The sequence below is a fragment of the Papilio polytes genome, unplaced genomic scaffold (genome assembly GCF_000836215.1).
Source record: "Papilio polytes unplaced genomic scaffold, Ppol_1.0 DF824303.1, whole genome shotgun sequence".
NCBI lineage: Eukaryota > Metazoa > Arthropoda > Insecta > Lepidoptera > Papilionidae > Papilio > Papilio polytes.
Window position 1 is genome coordinate 3349380 of NW_013524901.1, and position 22467 is coordinate 3371846.

A 22467-nucleotide genomic window follows, 5' to 3' on the forward strand; every position below is an offset into this window, starting at 1 on the left:
GATTATTGGGCCGTGCATTATCGGGTCGTACATTATAGGGACCCAAAATTATAAAATGGAGAATTACGAAAGTGTAATTGTGTAAATAAATTCCAGCATGAAAAAAAATGGTACGGACATTTCATTCCCCAGGTAAAACGATTATTCTTCTGAAATATTTTATATAAAAAAACCTTAGATTAGAACTAGATAAGTAGTTATTTTTAAGTTAAAAAACGTATTTTTTCTGTTATTTATTGTACATAAAAGTAATTATTTATTATATTTAACCTTTTATTAACCATCATAGGCGAAGCCAAAGCCCAGAGACTAGCTGGCTGGGCCACTTGATGAGAATAGGGGAGGATCGTGGAGCCAAAAAAGCGTATTTCGCAATACCGATTGGCCGCCGACCCGTCGCTCGGCCCCGATACTGCTGGTGAAAGCCCGTAGAGCTGGACCTGCGCGAGCTAGAATCGATCGACTGGCAGTCGACGACGCTGGCGCCCTCTCGTGTCTAAGGCCAAAACCTACTTTGGGTCGCTGCGCCAACGCAGTAAGTAACTTTTTATTATCATAGCTACGTCTGTCTCAATCATAATGATATGTTATTATGATCTCTAGTACCGTATCTCTAATACAGTAAGTGAAGGTACGAATTAATCACGGTGGTACGGATGTTTAGGACTGGGTGAGATGATGGGAGCATGACGCCAAATATCAGGTATGAACTGGGGAAAAAAGTATAATATTACTTGTATTTACGGTATTTTTTATTATTTTGGCTTACAACCATGTTAAGTTCTTTGATGCACAGATATCAATTTATCAGTATAATTTAATTAATCGGATAAAAACAATATAGTAATAAAATCCCAAATCGAGAAAAGTTTTTATTTTAAAAACAGATAATAAATTTTATAAAACGGAAAATATATTGCAAACAGTTATTTTTTGTAGGTTTTGTTCATCTCTTTCTTGAGTAACGCTAAACGTGTGAGACAGGCGTCTCTCCACGCTCGGCGTTCTTGCAGCTTGTCGATGGGAACCATAGAATTCAATTGGTTGCAAATAGAATCCGCAGCTTTACTTTGCGTCATCTTTGGTATATCGCCCATCGTTGTACTCACTTTATAAATGGTATCCCCATATCTGTGGAAATAAATATAGGTATTCAAATTAGTTGGGAAATCTGGCGAATGCGTTTTGTACTACTAAAAAAATTAGATCACTGACTGAAATTCAGAGTAGCTAATACCATATGAACTTAAGTTCTAACCCTTTGATGTCATTACCTTTCAATGTAGCTCTTCATTCCTTCAGCATTTAAATGTGCGGTTTCAAGGGACCCAAGGAAAGCATACCGCATCCCGAGACCTTCAGAAATGACTTTATCGACGTCTTGCACATCAACGATTCCACCCTCGAGTAACCGCCACACTTCATTTAAAATTGTATATCTGAAACACAATTTTAAATATAAAATTAACGATGAAGGTACATAGAATTTCACAAATGGGTTAACATTTTTATCATTACATTAGATGTTGCTCGCGATTTCGCCAGCGTTAAATTAAAAAATAATAAAAACAGCCTGTGTTATTCACTGATAACGAAACTTTTTAATGTCGAAAGAATTTTTGATATCGGCCCAGTAGTTATTGAGTTATTTCAATACATACAAAATACAAATCTTCCTTCTTCATATTTGTATTGATTGATAATCAATGAAACACAGACTATAAATAAAGCCAATTAGGAAAACTTACTGGATGCGATTAAGGACGAAGCCTTCAAGTTCTCTGGACAGTGAGACGGGCTCTTGGCCAATCTCGATCATTATTTCCCTAGTCTTCTTCGCTACCTCAGGTTTAGTCCAAGGAGCGGGTACAATTTCAACTAAAGGCACGTAGTACGGCGGATTGACTGGATGCGACACGATGACCTATGAAAATATTTTTTGAATAAACATAAAATTTAACAAACTGCGAAGATTTCTATTTCTACGTAATATTTTTATAACTACTAGGGCGTTGGCCGCATTTGTCTAAAATCTCTATTTAACAGAATATTAATTACTCGTTTATTTTTGATACAAAAAAGGCTTCTTGGAGATTGGTTATATCAGTGTGATGAATTCAATTTTACCTGTGATTTATGTTTCAACCCTTCGGAAAACAAAGAGGGTACAGTGGTACTGGTAGAACTTGATAGAATTGTTTTGTCATCCACAACTTTGTCCAAGTTTTGGAATACCTTCTTTTTCAAATCTAAGCTTTCTGGTACACATTCTTGAACGAATATGGCATCTTTGACGGCTGTCGCTAAATCTGTCGATCCTAGAAAAGGTGAACATTAAATAAAAATGATGAACTTAAGTGTATTATTATTGTTTTTGAGAAAGTTCAGAAATGTTTAGGATAATCATCCATGATGTACAAAGTATATGCATTTCAAGGTTTTGTATTATACATATTTTGTATACCTTATGTACACGTCGCAATAAACCTATGTAAATATCTACATAACACTTGCCCCTTCTAATGAGATTTTTATCGGAAACACTTATTGCGTGCACATGTATTGGCTTACTCTGATTACACTACGTAAACAGTTCCTACTATGTGATAATGAATGGAAAAGTTTAGAAATCTCCGTAATGAATATCTATATTAATAGTATTATATAAGGAGGAAAGATTTGTATTTTTGTATGTATTAAAATAAAAAAAAAACCGGCCTATTTCTAAAGCTACGTTATGAGTGAGTAACATAGGCTATTTTACGCGGACGAAGTCGCGAGCAGCAGCTAGTATTTTATAAGTAATTATAGTATATTACAAGTCATTAATCTTATTACTAATGGGCTCGAATACCTTTTAAAAATTACGTTAAACACAAACAGATCACAACGAACCTGTAATACATTTGAATTGTTGGTCTGCATTCAGTGTACCACGCAGAAGACCGTCTTTTTCCAAAGTTTTCAGTTGCACTTCAATGTCTTTGAGGGCGTCTGTGACTTGCTGCGGTACGATATCAAACACGGTTACTTGGTAGCCCACGGAAGCGAATAGCATCGCCCATGACCTTCCAATCAGACCACTGAAAAATATAAAAGAATACTAAAGCATTATATTGTTTTACAATACAGGGATATCCTTTTAGATGCAAGTTATAAAAGTATTTTTAAGATTTAATCATACTTATATTATAAATGCGAAAGTTTAGATAAATGGATGTTTGTTAGAGTTCTGAAAGGCTGAACGGATTTCAATGAAGTTTGGTATAGGTGTAGAGGATAGTCTGGAAGAACATATAGGCTACTCAATATTTTTTTTATTCCACGCGGACGTAGTCGCGGCCTAAAACTAGTGTCTATATAATAATTATTTAGATATTAAGTTCATTTTGTTACATAATTTTTTGAAGTCATTGACCAAGGTCAAGATCTTTGAGAACTATTCGAAGTCTATATAAATATACAAATGTATCACGTTTGTTATTAACCTTTCGACCTTAGATAATTTTATCAAACAACATAAAATTTGCCTTTTAAAGTTTAGTATTTGAGATACTCATGAGAAAATTACATAACTCCGGGTCAACGTAACCACTAACTTTATATAACTGTTCCATAAAGGAAAGTACAGTACCGTGAACGAAATGGGGTTAAACGGGTAATCGTTGATGACTCGAAAGTATCTATATCTCGGATCATTTGTAAGATTTTGTCGTACAAAGATCTAAAATGTAAATATTTTAATATATTATTTTTATACAATTTACCTATAGTAAAGGAAAAATCGATTTGAATCTAAAATTCGACTGATAACATTTTGAGAATACTGTATTTTTATATTGACTATGCCGGGATTACATTACTTATTTGAACATTTGAAATAATTTGATTTGAATACAAAATCTTTTAAGATTGCAGGTAACATGCCTAAGAAACATTGAGGTAAAGGCCATCGTATCATTGGAATGTTAAATATTCATTCTTAGTTGTAAGAAAAAATTAAATAACTGAGACAAATCGATTCCACACCGACGATACAAAGTTAGCTAACTATCATAAAGTTGTGTAGTTTGTATACAAACAATTTTATAAAAAAAATACTGGATTGCAAACGAAAGCGATCTTTGAAATCCTTATTGTTGGCCTAGTTCTAGCACTAACGGCGCTTGGTCGATAATGACGACAAAACATTAAAAAGTAGACGACTGTATAGTTTTATCATTATTTACAAACACGTTTAACGTTTATGTTAATTTTGCGCGTTAGTAAATATATGTTCTAATTTCTTATCTATATTTAAAACATTACTTAATTTGATAGTTCTATGCTAAGTTATTGCAGTGTATCTAGCTTCTTTCTCCTTTAACTGTTAGGTATTTATAAACTTGAATGAAGAAATTGACAATGAAAAGAATACCTAATAATAAGACACAGAAATAAGTTTTTATAGCAAATGGAAGTCAGAGTATAAACTTGTTGCATTATAGTGAAAGATGTAAGGACTAACCTGCCCACAATTCCGACTTTTTCCTTCTTCGTCGACATATCGAATACGTGCACTGTCTGGAGAACTAGGGCCGAATGAATGTGACTTCGTCGCGCGCGCCTTAATAACACCGAAGCCAATCGTTATTATCTCCCTCGGTACACACTGCTCAATTTTAAAAACAATACACAATATTGTTATTTTAAATAATCATTATTAAATAGATCGTTAATTAATGTAGTTAAATATATTTAGTTCGTTTGTATTTTAGATAATATTTTTGAAGACAGTTTGTGTATAACAGTACATGCACTTAAATGACCTAAATTAAAAACATTATGTTGCTTTTTTGGACTTTACCATTATTGGTTCATTAATAAAAACTCGAAAACCCGATCCTTTTTTTTTAAATCCTGATTTCTTAAACCTAACCCATCCCATGTTAATCTTACTTCGTATTAATATTATAAATGCGAAAGTTTAGAATTCTGGATAAATGGATGGATGTTTGTAGCCTAAGCGTCCGAACGGATCTCGATTAAATTTGGCATAGACGAAGAGGATTGTCTGGAAGAATAGATAGTTCTTCCTTTAGTTCTTTTGAATTCTACGCGGGCGGTGTCGCGGGTGATAGCTAGTGCTTTCATCAGTTCTTATAACTCACTTAGTAGGCAAGTCTATCTCAATAGTGAAATAGTTGGACACAATTAGTATGTCGTCATTACTCCTACCGTCTTCTCCTTTAGATTTTGCAATGACTGAGGTGGCTAAGAGTGCGGAGTCTTCATGTTCAGAAATCAAACACAATTTTTAGTTAATATCACAATCGGTTTTTACGTTTGTTAATTTTTATTTGTTTTCATAACTTATTTTACAAAATGAATGTAACTTAAAAGAAAATTCATTTTAACAATACAAATAATGTAAAAATAACTGCACATATATATTTTCATACTGTTATGTAATTTTAAGATATCCATTGGCTTTTCTTATCTCTGTACAAGTCATGAGACAAATTTAAATTGGTACAATATTTTCAACCAATACAAAATGTATTTACAGGTTTTACATAAATGTTCTCGAATTATGATAAACCAAATTACATAAGTAGATAATAATTACAAATGCGTCAATGTATTCCGTACAATTTATAAAATAAACCCATGTTTGACCTTAAAGTGACATCAAAATAAATACTGTCTAACTAGTATTTTTTTTATTAATTACAGTAAAAATTAAATATTTGAATATTGAATTCCGATAGCTTTCATCAAGCGTTATTTTTATACCTTTAAAAAACTGTTTTTTCAGAACATAGTATTTTTCACGTAGGCTATATTAATAAGGCATTCGTGTGCTAGTTGAATAAACTGCAATACTAGATAATAACAGATCCATAATAACATAGTGATAAGAGATCGTAAATTGTAAGTTTGCACGAGGCCTGGTCATAGTCACACAATACTGCTTAACAATGGTTTTAATCAATTCTTAATCCAATGGAATCGTAATCTAGATTTTATATAATAAGTTTGAGCTATCTGCAAATACATGAACACTACAATGAAAAGAGTCAATAACTATTACATTATTAACAAGATATAATAACACATCAACATGTCCGAAATTCTTAGTCTAAATGTTAAACGACTTAAAAACTAATTTGCATGATGTACTTAAAGTAGCGTCGTAGTACTACTATAGCGGCGAACTTTGTCAAAGCATAATTTAAGTATTAACTTGATATTGGACGGTAACATTTTAATCAGTTAATATAACAACCTTATTTGTTTTATTAATATTATGCTTCGCATGCAGTGCCTTTAATAGCCTCGGATGTGCTAATGCTGAATATTCTATAGTTCCCTTGGTTTGGATCAAGTGTTTTGTAAAGGAAACGAGGCAATTTGTCACTCAGAACCCACATTGTGCCTTCGTCGTCGACCTGAAAGTAACAATAGTGTTAATACATTTCAAGTTATCTTACGTATTTACAAGAATAAATAGAAAAAAGGGACCTTCAAATCATCATGCAACAAGCTTATTATGACCTTGATTTTCTAGGAAGATATTCGCATACGTACTACCCGTTCACAACAACATAAGACCTGTATCCGATGACGTAAGTTTCCACTTCGTTTACTCCATACTACACTCATCTCTTTTTGTGTAATACAATGTAGAAAAATACTTGATTAGTCTCACCTTGAGGTCGTTAGGGAACTCAAAGAGTTCAGGATCACTGAAGAGCAATGGGTTGTTCTCCGGTGTGTACGGTTTGTTTGAATTCCAACAACCAACGCCGTCGCGATTGACCTAGAAGTTAAAAGAGTTATATAAAATTTTCATAATAAGTGTTAATATAGTAAAGTAACTAACTTGATGTTATCTATTTTATTTCCAAAGGCGCTTAAGATTGGAATAATCTCTAAGACCAGCTATTATTAAACCATTTTAGATTAATACTTTGAAGTCACAATCACGAATAGCCATTTTTATGTAACAGTTACTATAGCAAAAAAAACCTCGGATATTAAAATTTGAAACTTAGCAACATATGCAAAAGCAATTGAAATACCAGGAAGAACAATATTAGTCTCTGTAATAATAATAATTACGTTAAATACAACTAGACTAATTTAAATAATTCAAGTTATAACATACATAAAAGTGAGTTTGAACAATATTATATTGGTAAATCATAATTTAATTACTATGCACTATATTAAACTTGTATGTAAATTTTATTCCACAACGTCTTATAAGTTTCATATTGACATTATGAAATAAATTGCATATGCACTATGCAGGCCTTCTAAAATCCAACTATCCATAATAATCCAAATATCACTAAAATTTTATAGTCGATTCCTTTCACTATAAAAAAATTGGCTAGAAATTACGAAAGCTCACCTGAGTATAGAATAGTACGTGATTCTTCTCGTCGTAGAAACTAGCGGACGCCTGAGTCCTTTCCCCTCTGTCACCTAATAACTGTAACCAAAAATATTTACCTTTAAAACCGGAAACCTTTAACTACTAGCCATTAAAAAATGTACACATTACATTTAATTTTGCTCCAGGTGCCTTACACAACAAGTCATGGGCGTGTTCTTTAATTTAATTTATAAAATTTTATTACAGCTCTAGTATAATTGCGCCAAAAAATAATCATACCTTAATTCGTAACATGCATCATAGACAGATACAATCTGGTTACCATTATTACATAAGTATATTGGATAAGTTTTATATATGCACGGTTTGTTGCGTAGCCGGTAATAAAATTTATGTTATGAATCATTGTTTGAGTTGTTGATCAATAGTTGACATAACTTGATTACCTTCGTAAGTGCACAGAAGTTCAAAAGTTTTTGCCATAATGTTGTACGCGGAAATGATTCGAACAACGCATATCTTACATAAACTTGATATAATTATTTGTATGTAAAGTGATAAAAATGCTCTCTTATTCTAAAGCTATTCATAAAATAACGCTGTATAGGCTTGTTATGAATTAGGCCTCCTTGTTCCCCAGATCGACAAGCTACGAGTAAAGAATAAAGTCATTACATATGTAATGTAATGACATTATGTAGGCATAAATTCTTCACATATTTAATTTAACAGAATTTTTAGCTGAAATTTCCCATTTCCAGGCAGACAGGACTATCCATGTTGATAATCTATAGGTAACGATGTAATCGTCTCGCGACTCCAGGTATAAAGGTAATGAGGTCAGGAAAACAATAGCTTGCACAATCGCTCACATATCCTTATCTCAATTGAAATCTCGTAATAAAATACTCATTGTTTGAGATTTAAAACAATAAACAAATATCCTACCATCTGACAAGAAAAAAGGACAAAATATTATGTCGTGATATCAACCTTACTTATATTATATAAAAAAGCTTAAATATTGTGCCATTATGAAGAAGTAACGGTAATTTAACTGAATATTTGAATTACGTGGTATTAAATACTTCCAAGAATATTCTAGAATGAAGGGTCAATCTTTTCATACAAACCTTAAAGTCATTGAATGCTTCTGACTTGTTGATGTGGGTGTAGTTGCGCAGGAGCTCGGTTGATACGCAGAACTCCTTAGTACTGGAGAAGGCATGGAAGAACATGGTGCGATATCTGAAAGAAATTCATTACGTTATTGCACTACATATTGTCACTGCCGAAACGAGTAAAAACTCTTCCAAAAACCAGAGATAAAATGTTTTAACATTTCTTTCGTCAGTTGAAACTAAAAATGAAGCTATGTCAGACAAGTACTTGAATTTAAATTGAAAGTAACCGAATAAAGTTTTAACGATCTGCACGTTAAATGCCAAAACGATGCAATATAATACATTTGGATAGTCTTCGGCCTCGTCTTCGGAAAACAAATTTAATTTTCGGGTCAATGTCACTAGCTTGCACTGTTATTCTTATTTCCGAACAGGTACCTCGTTTTAAAATAATTTTTAAAACCCTAAAAAAGTCAACTACTATACATTGTTAATCAATTAAAAGCAATATCTCTAAAGGTCACTAACGGTTCCTCAAGGTGTCATTTGTAAACACCTATTCGTGGTCAGATCGATACCGTAAACTATTTGTATTCGTTGTTTATAGAACGTAACCCGGTTGTACTATTCAATATGCACAAAACAAACCAAGGTTTGTACGTGACTCACCCGTTCTCTCTAGGTTCGGACAACGCTAGGCCGAATACTCCGTCTGTCCAATGGAACTCGATGCCTCCAACTCTGTAAGAGCCAGCTAACGGCTCGAAGTGGAAGTAGTGATGAGCCACACGCCACGAGTCGTCTTGTTTCAAGCTGTACACTACCACACCGTAGCCTCCCAAATCAGGAACGTACGCAAATGCATTGTCGCAGCTGTCTTTGTCTACATCTACTACCTAAAATATATTTCAATTAAAAGCACTTTTGTAGCTTAAACAATCGAGTACTTAAAATTTAGAACTTTATTTAACCTAAAACAATGCATTTTTAAACTTTCAATTACTTACGACATTAGCAAAGAATGAGTCTTCTTTCATGTCTTTAACTTTGAAGAAATATCTATGAAGAAGTTGGTCTGTGTTCAAGTCGAAAATAACCAAAGATGGACCTGCTACCTGGTTTCCTATTCCTGAGAACAAATATACAAAAGTAAGTACTGATATTGCAAATATACGATGAAATCGCGTGGAAACTTTGGGATACTCTTTAGTTGCTACACTTCACACTTCATATTCAATCTTTAATTTTCAGTCGAAGTAAAGGTTAACAATATAAACAATCTAGTCATTAAATTGTTTTTAGGCTTCAATCAAATTGATGTGTAGTGCAGACGGATACCATATTTCTACGAACAGACAAGGACGTTGCTAAACATTATTACGTGCATACATATAAATATCTACCGATAAACCTCAATTATTTTTTTGCGATCTTAAATTGAGATATCTTCCACCTATCAAATATTTATTGCTCAATCATAACAATATTTAGGGTAAAATTACCAATTCGACTTTACCAATTATAGACGAGAAAGATGACATGATTTAACACCTATTCATTAAGCTAGCGCGTACCATGTTAAGACTATATTATCACTTTCATCTGGTGGCATCGTGGCCAAGCGCTAGCTCAACGAACATAAAAAACATTGCATCAACCTGCTTAATCTACGTACCGATCTAAGGTATGAATAAAGCTAAAAACTTCGTATTTATTTACTTACCATAAATGTCAGCCAAACCAGAGTCCATCACCCAGAGCCTGTCACAAGGATCAACAAATACTCTGAATACGGAAATAATGGAACTATTTGATGGTAATTCTGTCGCATTATCTGGTACCAGGTTGTCTTTCAATGAAGGATATGCCTTCAATGGTTGGTCCGACGGACCGTCCAAATCGACATAATTCAGAGATGATGCCACACCGCCCTTCCATCTGGGAACTGTGACAAATAATTTGTTTTTCCAACGACCCAAACCTAGTGGTAGGTTATTTGCGGGTAAGAATTGATTTTCCGTTATAGCCTTTTCTCTTTGTGCTGGTGTTTCCCAGAGGTAGTCGACTACTTTCCATTCGAAACGCAGCTTTGGCGTCGCTGCTTGACAAGCGGACAGTGCCGCGAACACGAGCGCGATAGATACTGCCCGCATCGTGATATCTGAAAAAAAAAATTTAGTTGTAAATATTTTATTGTCAATCATATACCTTCATACGGTGAATTTATTGTAGTGATCACTAAGAAAATTAAGTAATATTTTTTTACTTCATGATTTGTCTTTACCCTGGGCAATATTTTAAGCTGACTTTACCATAACTTGAATGAATTATACATACACTGTCCTTAAAATTAATTGCATGCTATGCGAACATCAATAAATCCTCTTATGTCGTAACTAAGCGGTATTGTGGGACAGTTGGCTCGGATCTATAATGAACACTCACGTTTTTGTGGATGATCTTGTTATTGGGTAACGAGATGATGAACCTGTCTTATCTGCAGATCTAGACACGTCTTATGCGTTCCGATTGCTGGGAACTGTGACACGTTACATAAGAACAACTAACGAGCTCCAACTAACAATAGAGTTGTTGCTTTTATTCATTAATTAATTTCTTGTCTCATGACATGATTTGTTATAATACTTTTTCATTTTAAAATAGAAACGCACCCTAACATCGTTTACTAAAACAAAATATATTGTTTTACTGTTACGGAATACGCGCTTTTTATTATTTTAAATATTCCTAGGATAAGTTAAGTAACATAACTTATCACCTTTTTCATTATAAGCTGTCGAGTATATGCTAGAATCGTTCACAACAATAGTCTAATGACCTAATGCACTACACTGTGCTTCGCAATCTGAACGTTGTACTAATTAAACTGTAGGCGCTAATGTTATGCTAATTATTGCAATGATTCAACCTATTAATCTAGTGAACTCTGATAGAAATCCATTGTCTTATAACGGAGTATGGACTGTACATAAAAATGTCATCACATCTTTTTATGGCGACCGAGACTTCATCTCGGAAGTACCGTTGCAGTGACAAAAAAGGCGTTGTTATATTCCTGTTTCCGTTGGGAAAACCAAACTAGCACAATCGACGGAAGTTAAATTGTAATGTTACACGCAAAAATGATGATATCACAGGTTTTAAGCCTGACAACGCAAAACTAATAAGATTTTTTAATTCGTTTCACGTCATAGTATATCTATTTGAATCGCCTAAGTAAATTTCAAGATTCCATGTTAATAATGTAAGTAGGGAGATTGTTACTTTCGCATTGCAATAAAATGTCCTAAAAATAATATGGTAAAAACATTAATGTAAATCAGTTTACTTTAAGAAACATAAGGAGTAACCCAACGTAACATCATAATTTTGAAAATAGTATTTACTAATCACCTCACAAGCTCGACTATCAATGTCGGTACTTCATACTATAAGAATTCCAATTATTTCTTTTATCAGGAAGTATACATAAACTAGTCTTCCGATTTAAAGGTCCTTTAGGCTTGAGAGATAGAAGAGAATGTAGCAATTCACGGCTGACGGCCGTCAAGGCCTGCCGGCGAGCGGTGGCCACTAATGAATTCAAATGACCACAACAACTGTTTAACGTCTAACATACTTAGGAAGCTAAGTACGTAATATAAAACTAAAGTAATTGGAATATAAGATTACAATATTAGTTACATTAATATTTTTCTACAATTTTTTATCTAACTTATCTATCTAGATGTACCATTTTACCTAAAGATATTGTAAACGTAAATATTAATAAATTTGAATTGCCTTTTGCATTTAATTTTTTTATGTGCGATTAAAATATAATCACAGTTAACATACACCTGCAAAACTCGAAAAAAATTGACGAACAATTTCCTTATTCCACTTGATTTAACTGTAGTACTTAATTGAAAAGTAGAATAACTTACATCGCTGTATTATTGCAACAAAAGCACTCATACAACTTTTACGTTCTTTCACTAAACAAATTATTTTATAGTAACCAATTAATAAAATCGTAAACAAAATCAAATTATTTCACATTCGTTCAACTTACGTGTGAGACGAGGTCAAACGGCAACCGACTGCACGGGACCGCGGTCACAGACTAAGCAAATCTCGGTGTCACCACTCTTTATATATTGGCCTTAAATTCGCTATACAATACGCATTGTACCTTTGAAAATTAGATGACATCTCATTGAATCCATTCTCAGAAATTCACATGGAATTCCACCCGAACTTTATACTATTATTTAACTGAATTTCAACAAACAGCAAAGTTTTGATTAGTTATTGTCTTATTATTAGTATGTTATTCAATGCGTGGTATACCTACCATAGGAAAAGTCTTGGTTATTCTGGTAACTAGTCTAAATTTAATTGAATAAAACTCAGTGTAGCTGAAGTTGATAGCACGTATATTAAACACAGCATTCGCCAGAGAACTTGAAACCGATTTTTATCTTCTGAAGTTCTCTAAAAAAAAATACTAAATAACAAAGAATATTTAACAACGTACATGATTATCAAATATAGTAGCAAAAGTTTTATAGATTATCCTTTAACCGGATTTAAAAATTTTACAGCATCAGGCGATCCGTTATCCGGACCAAAAATTTGTAAGAAGTTTACATGATGGATATTATTATTTTACGGGTGACTGACCACAACAACGTATCTATTATTACTGTGTCAAGTTTAAAATTGTCTATTACGTGGAGCGCAACGGTGCAAATTCGGCTCGGATTATTCAAGGCTGGAACTAGCGACTTATCCGTTTTTCATTCATTCCAACCAATTGGTTGTCCATCAGCATTTGATTGCGTACGTGCAAAGTTTAATGCGTTTCGAAACCAATGTGTAAAACACGTGACGACTATGTATTGCTAAATCTATCTTAACTGTTACTTTACTGTAAAAACATAAAATAACTTATAACAGAAATAATTTTCCGCAATTTCTTCGGAGATTAAAAAGTATGAGTTATGAAACGGTTAATACTTAATATTATATTCAAAAGTGTCACTTATTTAACATTTTTAATATGTAACGTAGTTTACAACTTTAAGCTATAACCAACATGTTTATTTTCTGGTACCGAAATTTTTTTTTCAAAATCACCAACAAGATAATTCAGCAAATGCGCAGAAGCATAAAATATATTTAATATTATAAGATTGCAAGCTGATGCATCATCAGCATTTTGGATTGTCACCGAATGACGTCAATTGCGGTGAAAACATTAGTAATTCTGAAACAACTCTGCAAGACTCTACCTTGATTTAGAACAAGTACCGTTTCCTTATCCATATTACTGACAAGTTTGACCACATGCAAAAATACTAGAAAAGAATAAAATGTATTTAAAACAAAAAAAATGTTATTTCCACCGGCAACTGCATTTTGTGTATGCTGAATATTAATTGCTGATAATTACGGCGACTGCTTGTAGCTATCCATAACAACTCGCAGAAATCCCTGTGTGTTTGCCACTGAATAATCTTACTTAATATTATAAATGCGAACGTTTAGATGGATGGATGGGTGTTTGTTAGAGCTTGTTACCTAAATGGCTTAACGTATCTTGATAAAATTTGGTATAGACCTAAAGGATAGTCTGGAAGAACACATAAGATACTTGCTTTTGTGTTTTTAATTCTACGCGAACGGAGTCGCGGGCGGAAGCTAGTAGCTTTATTACATACCTGTAATTCTATTCTATCAATGGCTTCAAGTATTTTAAAGCTTTTGGTCAAAAAGTACGGACCTTATCATGCACATTACAATTTGTGGTTCTATTATTTAAATAATCTTTTCATTTTAAATTAATACAATATGTATTAGTCTATATTTAGATGACCTTACATGTTAATTAGACTTACATATAAATAAACGAAGCGTGATCGGTCAAAGTAACGGAAGACCGTTAATCGTAGAATATCCTGCTTCTGGTTTTTATCATTTAAGTGGGAGTAAGTCCTTTTATTTATAAAAACATTAGGTTTTGCCCGCGACTCCGTCCATGTGGAATAAAAAAATAAATAAAAGTATGTAGCTTATATGTTCTTCCAGACTAACCTACATCTGTGCCAATACTCATAGAGATTTGTTCAGCAATTTAGGCTACAAACTCATTATCCATCTCTCCATCTAAACTTTCGCGTTTATAATGTTAATAACAAGTAAAAATTGTTTTGTCAGGTCTCCCGCTATTTTAACATGTAATTATATCACGGTTCGTTTACAGGATTCGAAGGGAAGGATGAATTCGACGATTCTCATGTATCGATTTAGATTTAGTTTTTGAGTCTATGTCTTTAGTTTTTTTAATTTATATAAAGTGATAAAAACATAAATTTTATCAATACTAACAATGTAACTAAAACAAATACAAAATTCAGACCATTAAAAACTCCGGAATTTTCCATAAGGAAAGTAAACGACAAGTAAGGAAGTCAAAATGCATCTTCGAAGCCCCCAAGCTCTGCGTGTGAATATAAATTAGCTAAACGAGTTATATTATGGAGATTTTGAATGAGGAATAAAAATAAGTTACAAGTTGTATACATTTTTATCTATACTATTATAATAAAGCGGAAACACACACTTCTTTGTTGCCTAAGATGTCAGCAGTTACAGCATATTTTGAACAATTATTTTTTTAATAAAAAGCCCTACACTTACGTCACGCTTTAGGCGTTTATTTTCACGCTATTAAACTTAGGAGGTAAATATTTTGGATAAAAACCCTAATGTGGGAAAGAGAACATAACTTGTTGCCAACATCAAGGTAGCAAGATTGCCGAGGTTTATCATGTCATGTTATGTCTTTTGCTATTGATAATTTGCCAAATGTAAACAATGAAACAAAGTTTTCATAATTTCATGCGGATGAAGCTGCACGGGAACAGCTATTTACTGATATTTCCTATAACGTGTCATCTTCTGACTTGTCCTAGGATATGTTTTACGATAAAAGTTTTTATAAATCAAAAAGTCTACTGCATCGTATTTATTTAATCTAATAATTAAAGTTTCTCATTGGGACCAGTTTGTGAAAGGTAAATAAGGAAAAGAAAATACAATATTTATAACATGTGTAAATAAAAGCATGTTTGCCTCAGTCAATACGTTAAAATAACCTGTTCTATTGGAAAAACCATCAGCTTATTCATTCTGTAAAAACAGATATAAGTAGAAATTAGACAGGTTCTTGAATTAAAAATACAGTCACATCCATAGTGTCCTGTAGTGTAGATTTATTATACTAGACATATAGGAGTCCCTTAGTGATTTACAGACAATACAAGTTTTTGTATGGCATACCCCAGTGATTCTCAACCACTGTGCCGCGACACTTTTATTTGTCGCCAAATTTTGCATATTTTTGTCATAAACTGTTTATGCAGTGTATTGTAGTAACTAAATAATTTTTATCTTTTTCTACGTGTGCTGCCAAATTCTGAAATCGTTAAATATGTGCCGCATCAAAAAAAGGTTGAGAATCACTAGCACAGCCAATCGAAGACTATGACAGCTCCAAAAAACTTTATTATAATGTTGAGATGATTACACACATTATTTGCAATACTAAGATAAAATAATAATTGATTACTTTGTACACACATGTTATAATGGTTTTTATAGTTTTGAATTGTTACCACTGTGATTATGTAGCGTCGTAACTTTAATTATTTTAATAGCAGTATAGTAGTAGGTACTGTGGATGAGGATATAATTTGAAGACAAAGGAAACCTTTAATAATTATTTTAAGATAGGTATGTCTAACGTCAATCGAACAGGATAAATAAAAATAATAACTAGCTAGCTAAGTAGCTAAGCTACTTTTCTAATAATAAAGTGGCTTATCTTTTTGTATTTACATAACTGAACATAAACCTTTACCTTCACATAAAAAACTTTACATATGTATATTTGCCGTTTTCTTTCGATAGGCGCTGTATTTGCTGCATTACACAGTCTGATAACTACGTATCTAGGAGTTATATCAGCCAAGGATTTTTTTAAGGGAATTATCAGCGTGACAATTGTAGAACATGCGAGATGTCTGCCTAGCGGAGCGTAGGTAAAAGCGAGCATCCGTGCGCAACCGCGAGCTATTCTTTTGCGCTGCGTAGTAAATCGTTCAGATTATAAATGCACAATAATAATTGTCGTTATTAAATTTTAAGATAAACCTTCTTTAGTTTATCGTTGATATTTTCATGATTAAACAGATAATTGCAACTAACGTGTTGTAAAATTGTAATGAAAATAAAAAATAAATGAAATACAAATGTAAAGATAAAATAAAACAATTTGAATTTTTAAATCAATTTTACTTAAAACAGATAACAATACTAACTTATAACTATTTAATAATTACATAATGATAATTGTAAATAACTTAAAATGAAATGCACATTAATGTACATCACTTCAAGATAAAAGCTATTATATTTACAAAAATACACTGGCAGGGTAACATTCCATCGTGTTTAACGACAAAAAGATATCTAAAAATAGACAATACGATTGTTTAATTTGTTCTACTAAGGAAGTTAAGACACATATACGTATAGGTTTAATGTTTAAAATTGAGACCTATAAAATAAAATTCAATAAAAACAAAAACAGATCTAAAGTAAGATGTTCTTGGAAAACTTAATAGTATTTTAGCAATTTCCAATTCTTTTGCAATATGTAAAATAATCCCTATGATCATGATCGTCCTCAAACTCATTGTCACGGTACCTGTAACGGTTGTACTCTGAAGACGGTTTCACGTAGCGACGCTGGTCTCTTTCGCGCGAAGAACTCGGTCTTCTCTGCGGTCTTCTTGTCTTACCGCGCTCCTGGTGAGACATCCTTGATGGTCTTCGCAAACGACTGTGTGGGCTGACAAAAAGACGTTAAATTCGCCGATTAAAGTTTAAAAATGCATTTTATTCAGTGACATAACTTCGACTCACGCATAACTTCACAACTGTTAATATTTATTGGTCTCATAAATATGTAATATGTGATACAAATTGGTGTGTTATGCGCGTAAATGTCACCGCGTTCGAATCTTTATCCATTTAACCGGGTGCAATAAAAATGCTTGAATACATTACGAGCATGCAAATAAATTGTTAAATAAATAATTATGAATGCGACATATGTAGCTCTTGTCATATATTAATAACACAATATTACAGCATGTTAACGATTTCACTTTTAAAAGTGTAACAAATGAGATGTTGCAAGAAAACCCATCTTTTATACTTTCCATAAGATCTATAGAAACCTTGTACGTTTTGTTTTATTTTAAGAATTTAATATCTATTTTCTGCAAGTAAATCGGTTATTGACTGCAGGATTGAACACTAGCCTTATACATATACAGTAACTAAGGCAAAATCTATTAAGTTTTTTACGAAATGATGTATCCGAAAACTTACCTTTTTGGTCGTTTGTAAACGACATTGCTGCTCTCTGGTCGTGGGAAGTAATCATCTTCGTCATGGTCATCGTACTCTTCGCGATAGGCAGACGGGCGCGAGTGGTGGAACACTGGTCGTACTTGAGGTATTGCTACAGGGTACGGCTTCACTACTGGTACTGGTACCTTAAATAGTCGTAAGAAAATGCAGGTTATAAATTGAACCAGGGCCACTGTTACTTAAAGAAAATTTATTTTTACGTAAAAATTACATCGTCAATAACGTCGAAATATAATTCCCTGAAAACGTTAGGGAATGCATTACTATTATTTTATAGGTTTAGATGGATGTTTGTTAAAAGGTTTCGCCTAAACCGGTGAACGTATCTTTGTGTAATTTGGTACAGATGTAGAACTTGGGCTGGAGAACTATGGAATAAATAATTTATTTATCAATGCCGCATTGACGGAGTAACGGGCGACAGTTATCAATATATAAAGGTGCTTAAAATTAAAATAAACAGCGATGTTAACTACAGTGATAATCTACACAAAATCTCAGTGTGCAATTCCAAGCATAATGTGACGAAAAATCTACAAACTTAATGTGCATTTAAATTGTATTATTAACTTACAACGATTGAGATGAGATTAATGCAAAATGCAGAATAACTTCTAATTAACGCATTACAGTTCATTAAAATGGCACGCACGAGTTATACAACAAGTACAGGTGAACGACTTCTTGGGGTTTCATTTCACTGCAAAATTTTTAATCACGCAATTTAATCACGAGAAGTTATTTTGCAAAGAAGCTTTCATATTATATTTTACCCAATTATCTAAGGATTTTAGATATTTCTTTCTATCATTATGATTCAAAAGGTTATTCGGGGAATCATTTCATATCAAATCTCTCCTGGATGTGTAAAAAATAGTACTGTACAGTACAGCCCTAAGATAAAAAAATTGTAAGTATATCAATGCGCACACTACCTGTTTTACAACAGGCACGGGCACCAGTTTTTCAACGGGATAGGGAACCTTTTTGTAGACTGGGTACGGTACCGGCTTCTCTATTGGTACGGCCACCTCCTGCATTATTGGTACGGCGACGGGTTTTGCTACTGGTACACGGACCGGATAAGGTTGAGGCACTGGCACTATCACAGGATGTGGTACTTCTATCTGTAAAATGATCCCTGATAGAAAAACTACCGTCACCGTCTTTCGTGCAATAAACGAAGTTGAAGAATGTAATTATGCATAATTAAATGTGATTGAGGAACATAGGAAACAATTATAGCGTTAAATTCATTGGTATGATCATGCTAAGCAATTAGTAGACTTTTTCGCTAATTTACTTTGAATAAAAAAACTGCATAATAATGTTGTGCATGTTAGTGTTTGACAAGTTTCATTGAACAGAAGAAATTGCAAATGATAATTCCTAAAGAAATATGTAACTTGATCTTGTATTTATTTTTAACATATAATTTATTTATTATTAAATATTGAAGTAGAATAATAAGATGAGATAACCGTTGAGTAATAAAAGTAAGCGCATGTTGATTTTAAATTTCTTAGTTTTCCCTCTACTAGAATCCATCACGCGTTGTGTTAATGACCAAGATGACGCGGGAAAATTAGTGCAAGACGCGCATCGATAGCCGCCGATCCGCATTCCATGCTATGCGCTTTTTGCTTAATAAAAACATCAAATCACCTGGTGGCAACATCTCTATATGATTAAACTATGTGAAATTGTTAACCTACAAACCATGGACCACTTACTTGATATGGATTCACGGAGTGCACCTGTTTTACTTCAGAAGCTTCATAGTCATAATTTGGTGTATCTCTATATTTTGTTTTTATATAATCTTCTCTCCATTTCTCTACAGCTGCCTTAAAACTTTCATCAGAGTCCTCGTTTCCATGATATTGAAATGTTGGTAGGTACGAAGGATGAGAGGTATCGTGATTTCTTAATCCTAGTAAATCCTCCTCTGATTTAAATCTGTTGTTGTATTTTTCTTTGTTCCATTCATGGTTGTAAGAATTAAATGTATTATATTTCTTGCTATAAGCGGCCCAGTCCTGAGCGACGCTATCAGAATCCTTTTCGAACCTATAATTGTTGGGCCTTTTAGGTATGTGAACATAGTCGTAGTTTTCTTCTGCTTCTTGTGTCGGTTTATAATGTGTTTTATAGGACGAGTAATCAGAGTTCTTAAAAATGCTACCCCAATTAGTAGATGATGATGGTACTGTGCCATACAAATTTTTAAACTTATTTAAATATTCTTCGGACGGGTTATACGAGTTCACATTATTTTGAGGTAAAGCATCTTTAATATCAGTGTAAAGATGTTTGATGCCCGGCGTAGATTTTATATTTGAATAATCATTTTGCGGATAATGATAATTAGAATAATCAATGTTATTGCTGCTTAATGGAATCAGTTCGTCAGTATTAGAATTGTATTGGTTCTTGGGTTCGCTGTCATCGGCTTTAAAACTGGTGGTACTAAAATTATTCGCATATTCGTAGGCTTTAAAAATGTTATTTGAGTGTTTCTTGTCGTTGTTGTCAGTTGTCCATAGTTTATTCTTTCCCGTTTCTTTGTAATCGTAATTCAAATTTTTACTTTTTCCATTATATTTAGAGTTGGTATATTTGTTAGTAAAACCTTGATAAGAGGTTGGAACTTCTTTGGTTTCGACATTATTTTTTAAAACATTTTTAAAGCCTGGAGACATTTTAATGAGTTTATTTGCTTTATCTTCATAAGACTGAAGCGTGTCGGCACCTCCAGTATTGGCAAATGAATTAAATGTATCTAATGGTTTAGACATAACTAGAGAATGTTTGTTTTCAGTTTCTAATGTATCATACTGCTTGGGATTTGTAAAATCTAATACTTTGGGAAAATTTAACAAACCTTGTGAATTAACTGGAGCAGACTTCATTGAGTTTTCTACTTCTTGAGTTGGATAAGTCGTATAATCATATAGATTTTGGTTTGAGTTAACCGAACCTCCGTGTAACGGTTTATTATCGTTATAATAATTAGAATTTTCAAAATTTGAGGATTTGTAATTGTTATACGATTCACTATTTACTACTTCAGAATTATTATAACCATTGAATGAAATGTTTCTATTGTTGTAGTTTATTTTTGTTCCGTACACGGGATTGTTATTATTTTCTGAACCTCTATTGTAGTTCCCATTTGGATTTATATTTATGGTGTCTTCTGATTTAAAGTTTGAAGATCTATAAAAACTTGCAGGATTAAATTGTACTGTATTTGATTGTTGTACACCTTCTGAATTTGGAAACGGTTCTCCGTTGTAAGATTGTGAATTACTGGTAAAATCTGGATCTGGCGCCGATGGGAAGGCAGGAGCATACAACTTCTCTGACGATTCCTTGTATTTGTTGTGATAATTCGGGTATTCCGGAGAAGTCGGCACGAAGGCATCGCGAGATGTGACGTCGTTGAATCCGAATGTTGAATACGTTAATACGCTTGGTTGTGGCGCTGGGCTTTCTGTCGTCGTTTGCTTGGTTTTCCTTTGTTTTTTTGCATCCACATTTTGAACTATTAAAACTAAAAGGGTTACAATTACTATTCTACTGTACATTTTAGTCCCGGCTTTGCTACGCAAAAGCTATGAACATCGTTCGTATGCGTCGTTATTGTCTGATGTTCAATTAGTAACTAAATGTGTAGGCAAGGCGTGTGTTCGGATCACTGCTGGATGGTGGTTCTGACCACCGCACGAGTCGTTATTGCGATGCTCCTGCGAAAACGAAAGCGTTCACGCTCCACCTACCCTACAATTTTCTAGCGATCATTATCACCCGCGGGTTCGATGCGTTGTATTGTCGTGACGTACACTTGTTGCTTATTCCTTCCGGCATTTTGTACGATAATTAATTGTCACTTAAATAAAGACAAATTAGTTATAACTGCTAATTTCCACTGCTGAAATACTTATACAAAACGACTATCTCCATTTTTAATAAACAGTATGATAGGGATGACAATATAACAGGTAAATATGAATTGTATTGTACGCTTATGATTAATTTTATTTGGACACGTTTTACTCTATTGATGTTAAGATTTTACTGCGGTTAATATGAAAATGGACGTGTAATGTTCACCAATTCAAAGATTCTTAACCAGCTCTTCCGTGTCATTAAAGCGAGGCTTAGTTATTGAAAGCAATAAATAATGTGGTTTCTAGACCCCAACTTAGCTGTAAACGATGTCACAGAAATAAAACTACGAAATTCTAAAACACTTTTATTGGTCTAGGTAAATTACCAAAATGTGATACAGTGTCTATGATCGTCAACTTTATTACGCAGATTAAATCACTTAAAATGCTAGAGTTTTTACTTTCTTCGTATAACATCGAAGTCAATGGCCACGACTTATCCGTAAACAGCAGTTTACAGGGATGACTCTTTGTACTAAGTATCTAAATACAAACATAT

The 22467-nt window shown here is 33.2% G+C and overlaps 3 protein-coding genes across 5 annotated transcripts; all 3 read right to left on the reverse strand.

The window, feature by feature from the left end:
• Positions 1–859: 859 nt before the first annotated feature.
• On the reverse strand, positions 860–4615 carry LOC106100831 (lambda-crystallin). The gene is made up of 6 exons (XM_013279892.1): positions 4508–4615; positions 2896–3083; positions 2128–2318; positions 1749–1924; positions 1275–1439; positions 860–1131 (listed from the first exon to the last, which is right to left on the reverse strand). Exons 1-6 carry the CDS (start codon positions 4543–4545, stop codon positions 927–929), a joined length of 963 nt encoding a protein of 320 aa, XP_013135346.1. The 5' UTR covers positions 4546–4615; the 3' UTR covers positions 860–926.
• Positions 4616–5339: 724 nt separating this feature from the next.
• On the reverse strand, positions 5340–12657 carry LOC106102370 (protein yellow-like). 2 transcript variants are annotated; one of them, XM_013281832.1, is made up of 8 exons: positions 12584–12657; positions 10232–10669; positions 9516–9637; positions 9178–9404; positions 8518–8632; positions 7400–7480; positions 6692–6802; positions 5340–6431 (listed from the first exon to the last, which is right to left on the reverse strand). In XM_013281832.1, the coding sequence occupies exons 2-8, from the start codon at positions 10659–10661 to the stop codon at positions 6288–6290; spliced, it is 1230 nt and encodes a 409-aa protein (XP_013137286.1). In that variant the 5' UTR covers positions 10662–10669; positions 12584–12657; the 3' UTR covers positions 5340–6287. The 2 variants fall into 2 exon arrangements, with proteins under 2 accessions (XP_013137286.1, XP_013137279.1); XM_013281825.1 differs by lacking the exon at positions 12584–12657 and adding an exon at positions 12456–12557.
• Positions 12658–16853: 4196 nt separating this feature from the next.
• LOC106102456 (putative uncharacterized protein DDB_G0282133) lies at positions 16854–21719 on the reverse strand. 2 transcript variants are annotated; one of them, XM_013281947.1, is made up of 4 exons: positions 19749–21717; positions 18951–19142; positions 17974–18140; positions 16854–17428 (listed from the first exon to the last, which is right to left on the reverse strand). In XM_013281947.1, exons 1-4 carry the CDS (start codon positions 21603–21605, stop codon positions 17206–17208), a joined length of 2439 nt encoding a protein of 812 aa, XP_013137401.1. In that variant the 5' UTR covers positions 21606–21717; the 3' UTR covers positions 16854–17205. The 2 variants fall into 2 exon arrangements, with proteins under 2 accessions (XP_013137401.1, XP_013137409.1); XM_013281955.1 differs by lacking the exon at positions 18951–19142 and having other exon boundaries at positions 16892–17428; positions 19749–21719.
• Positions 21720–22467: the final 748 nt, after the last annotated feature.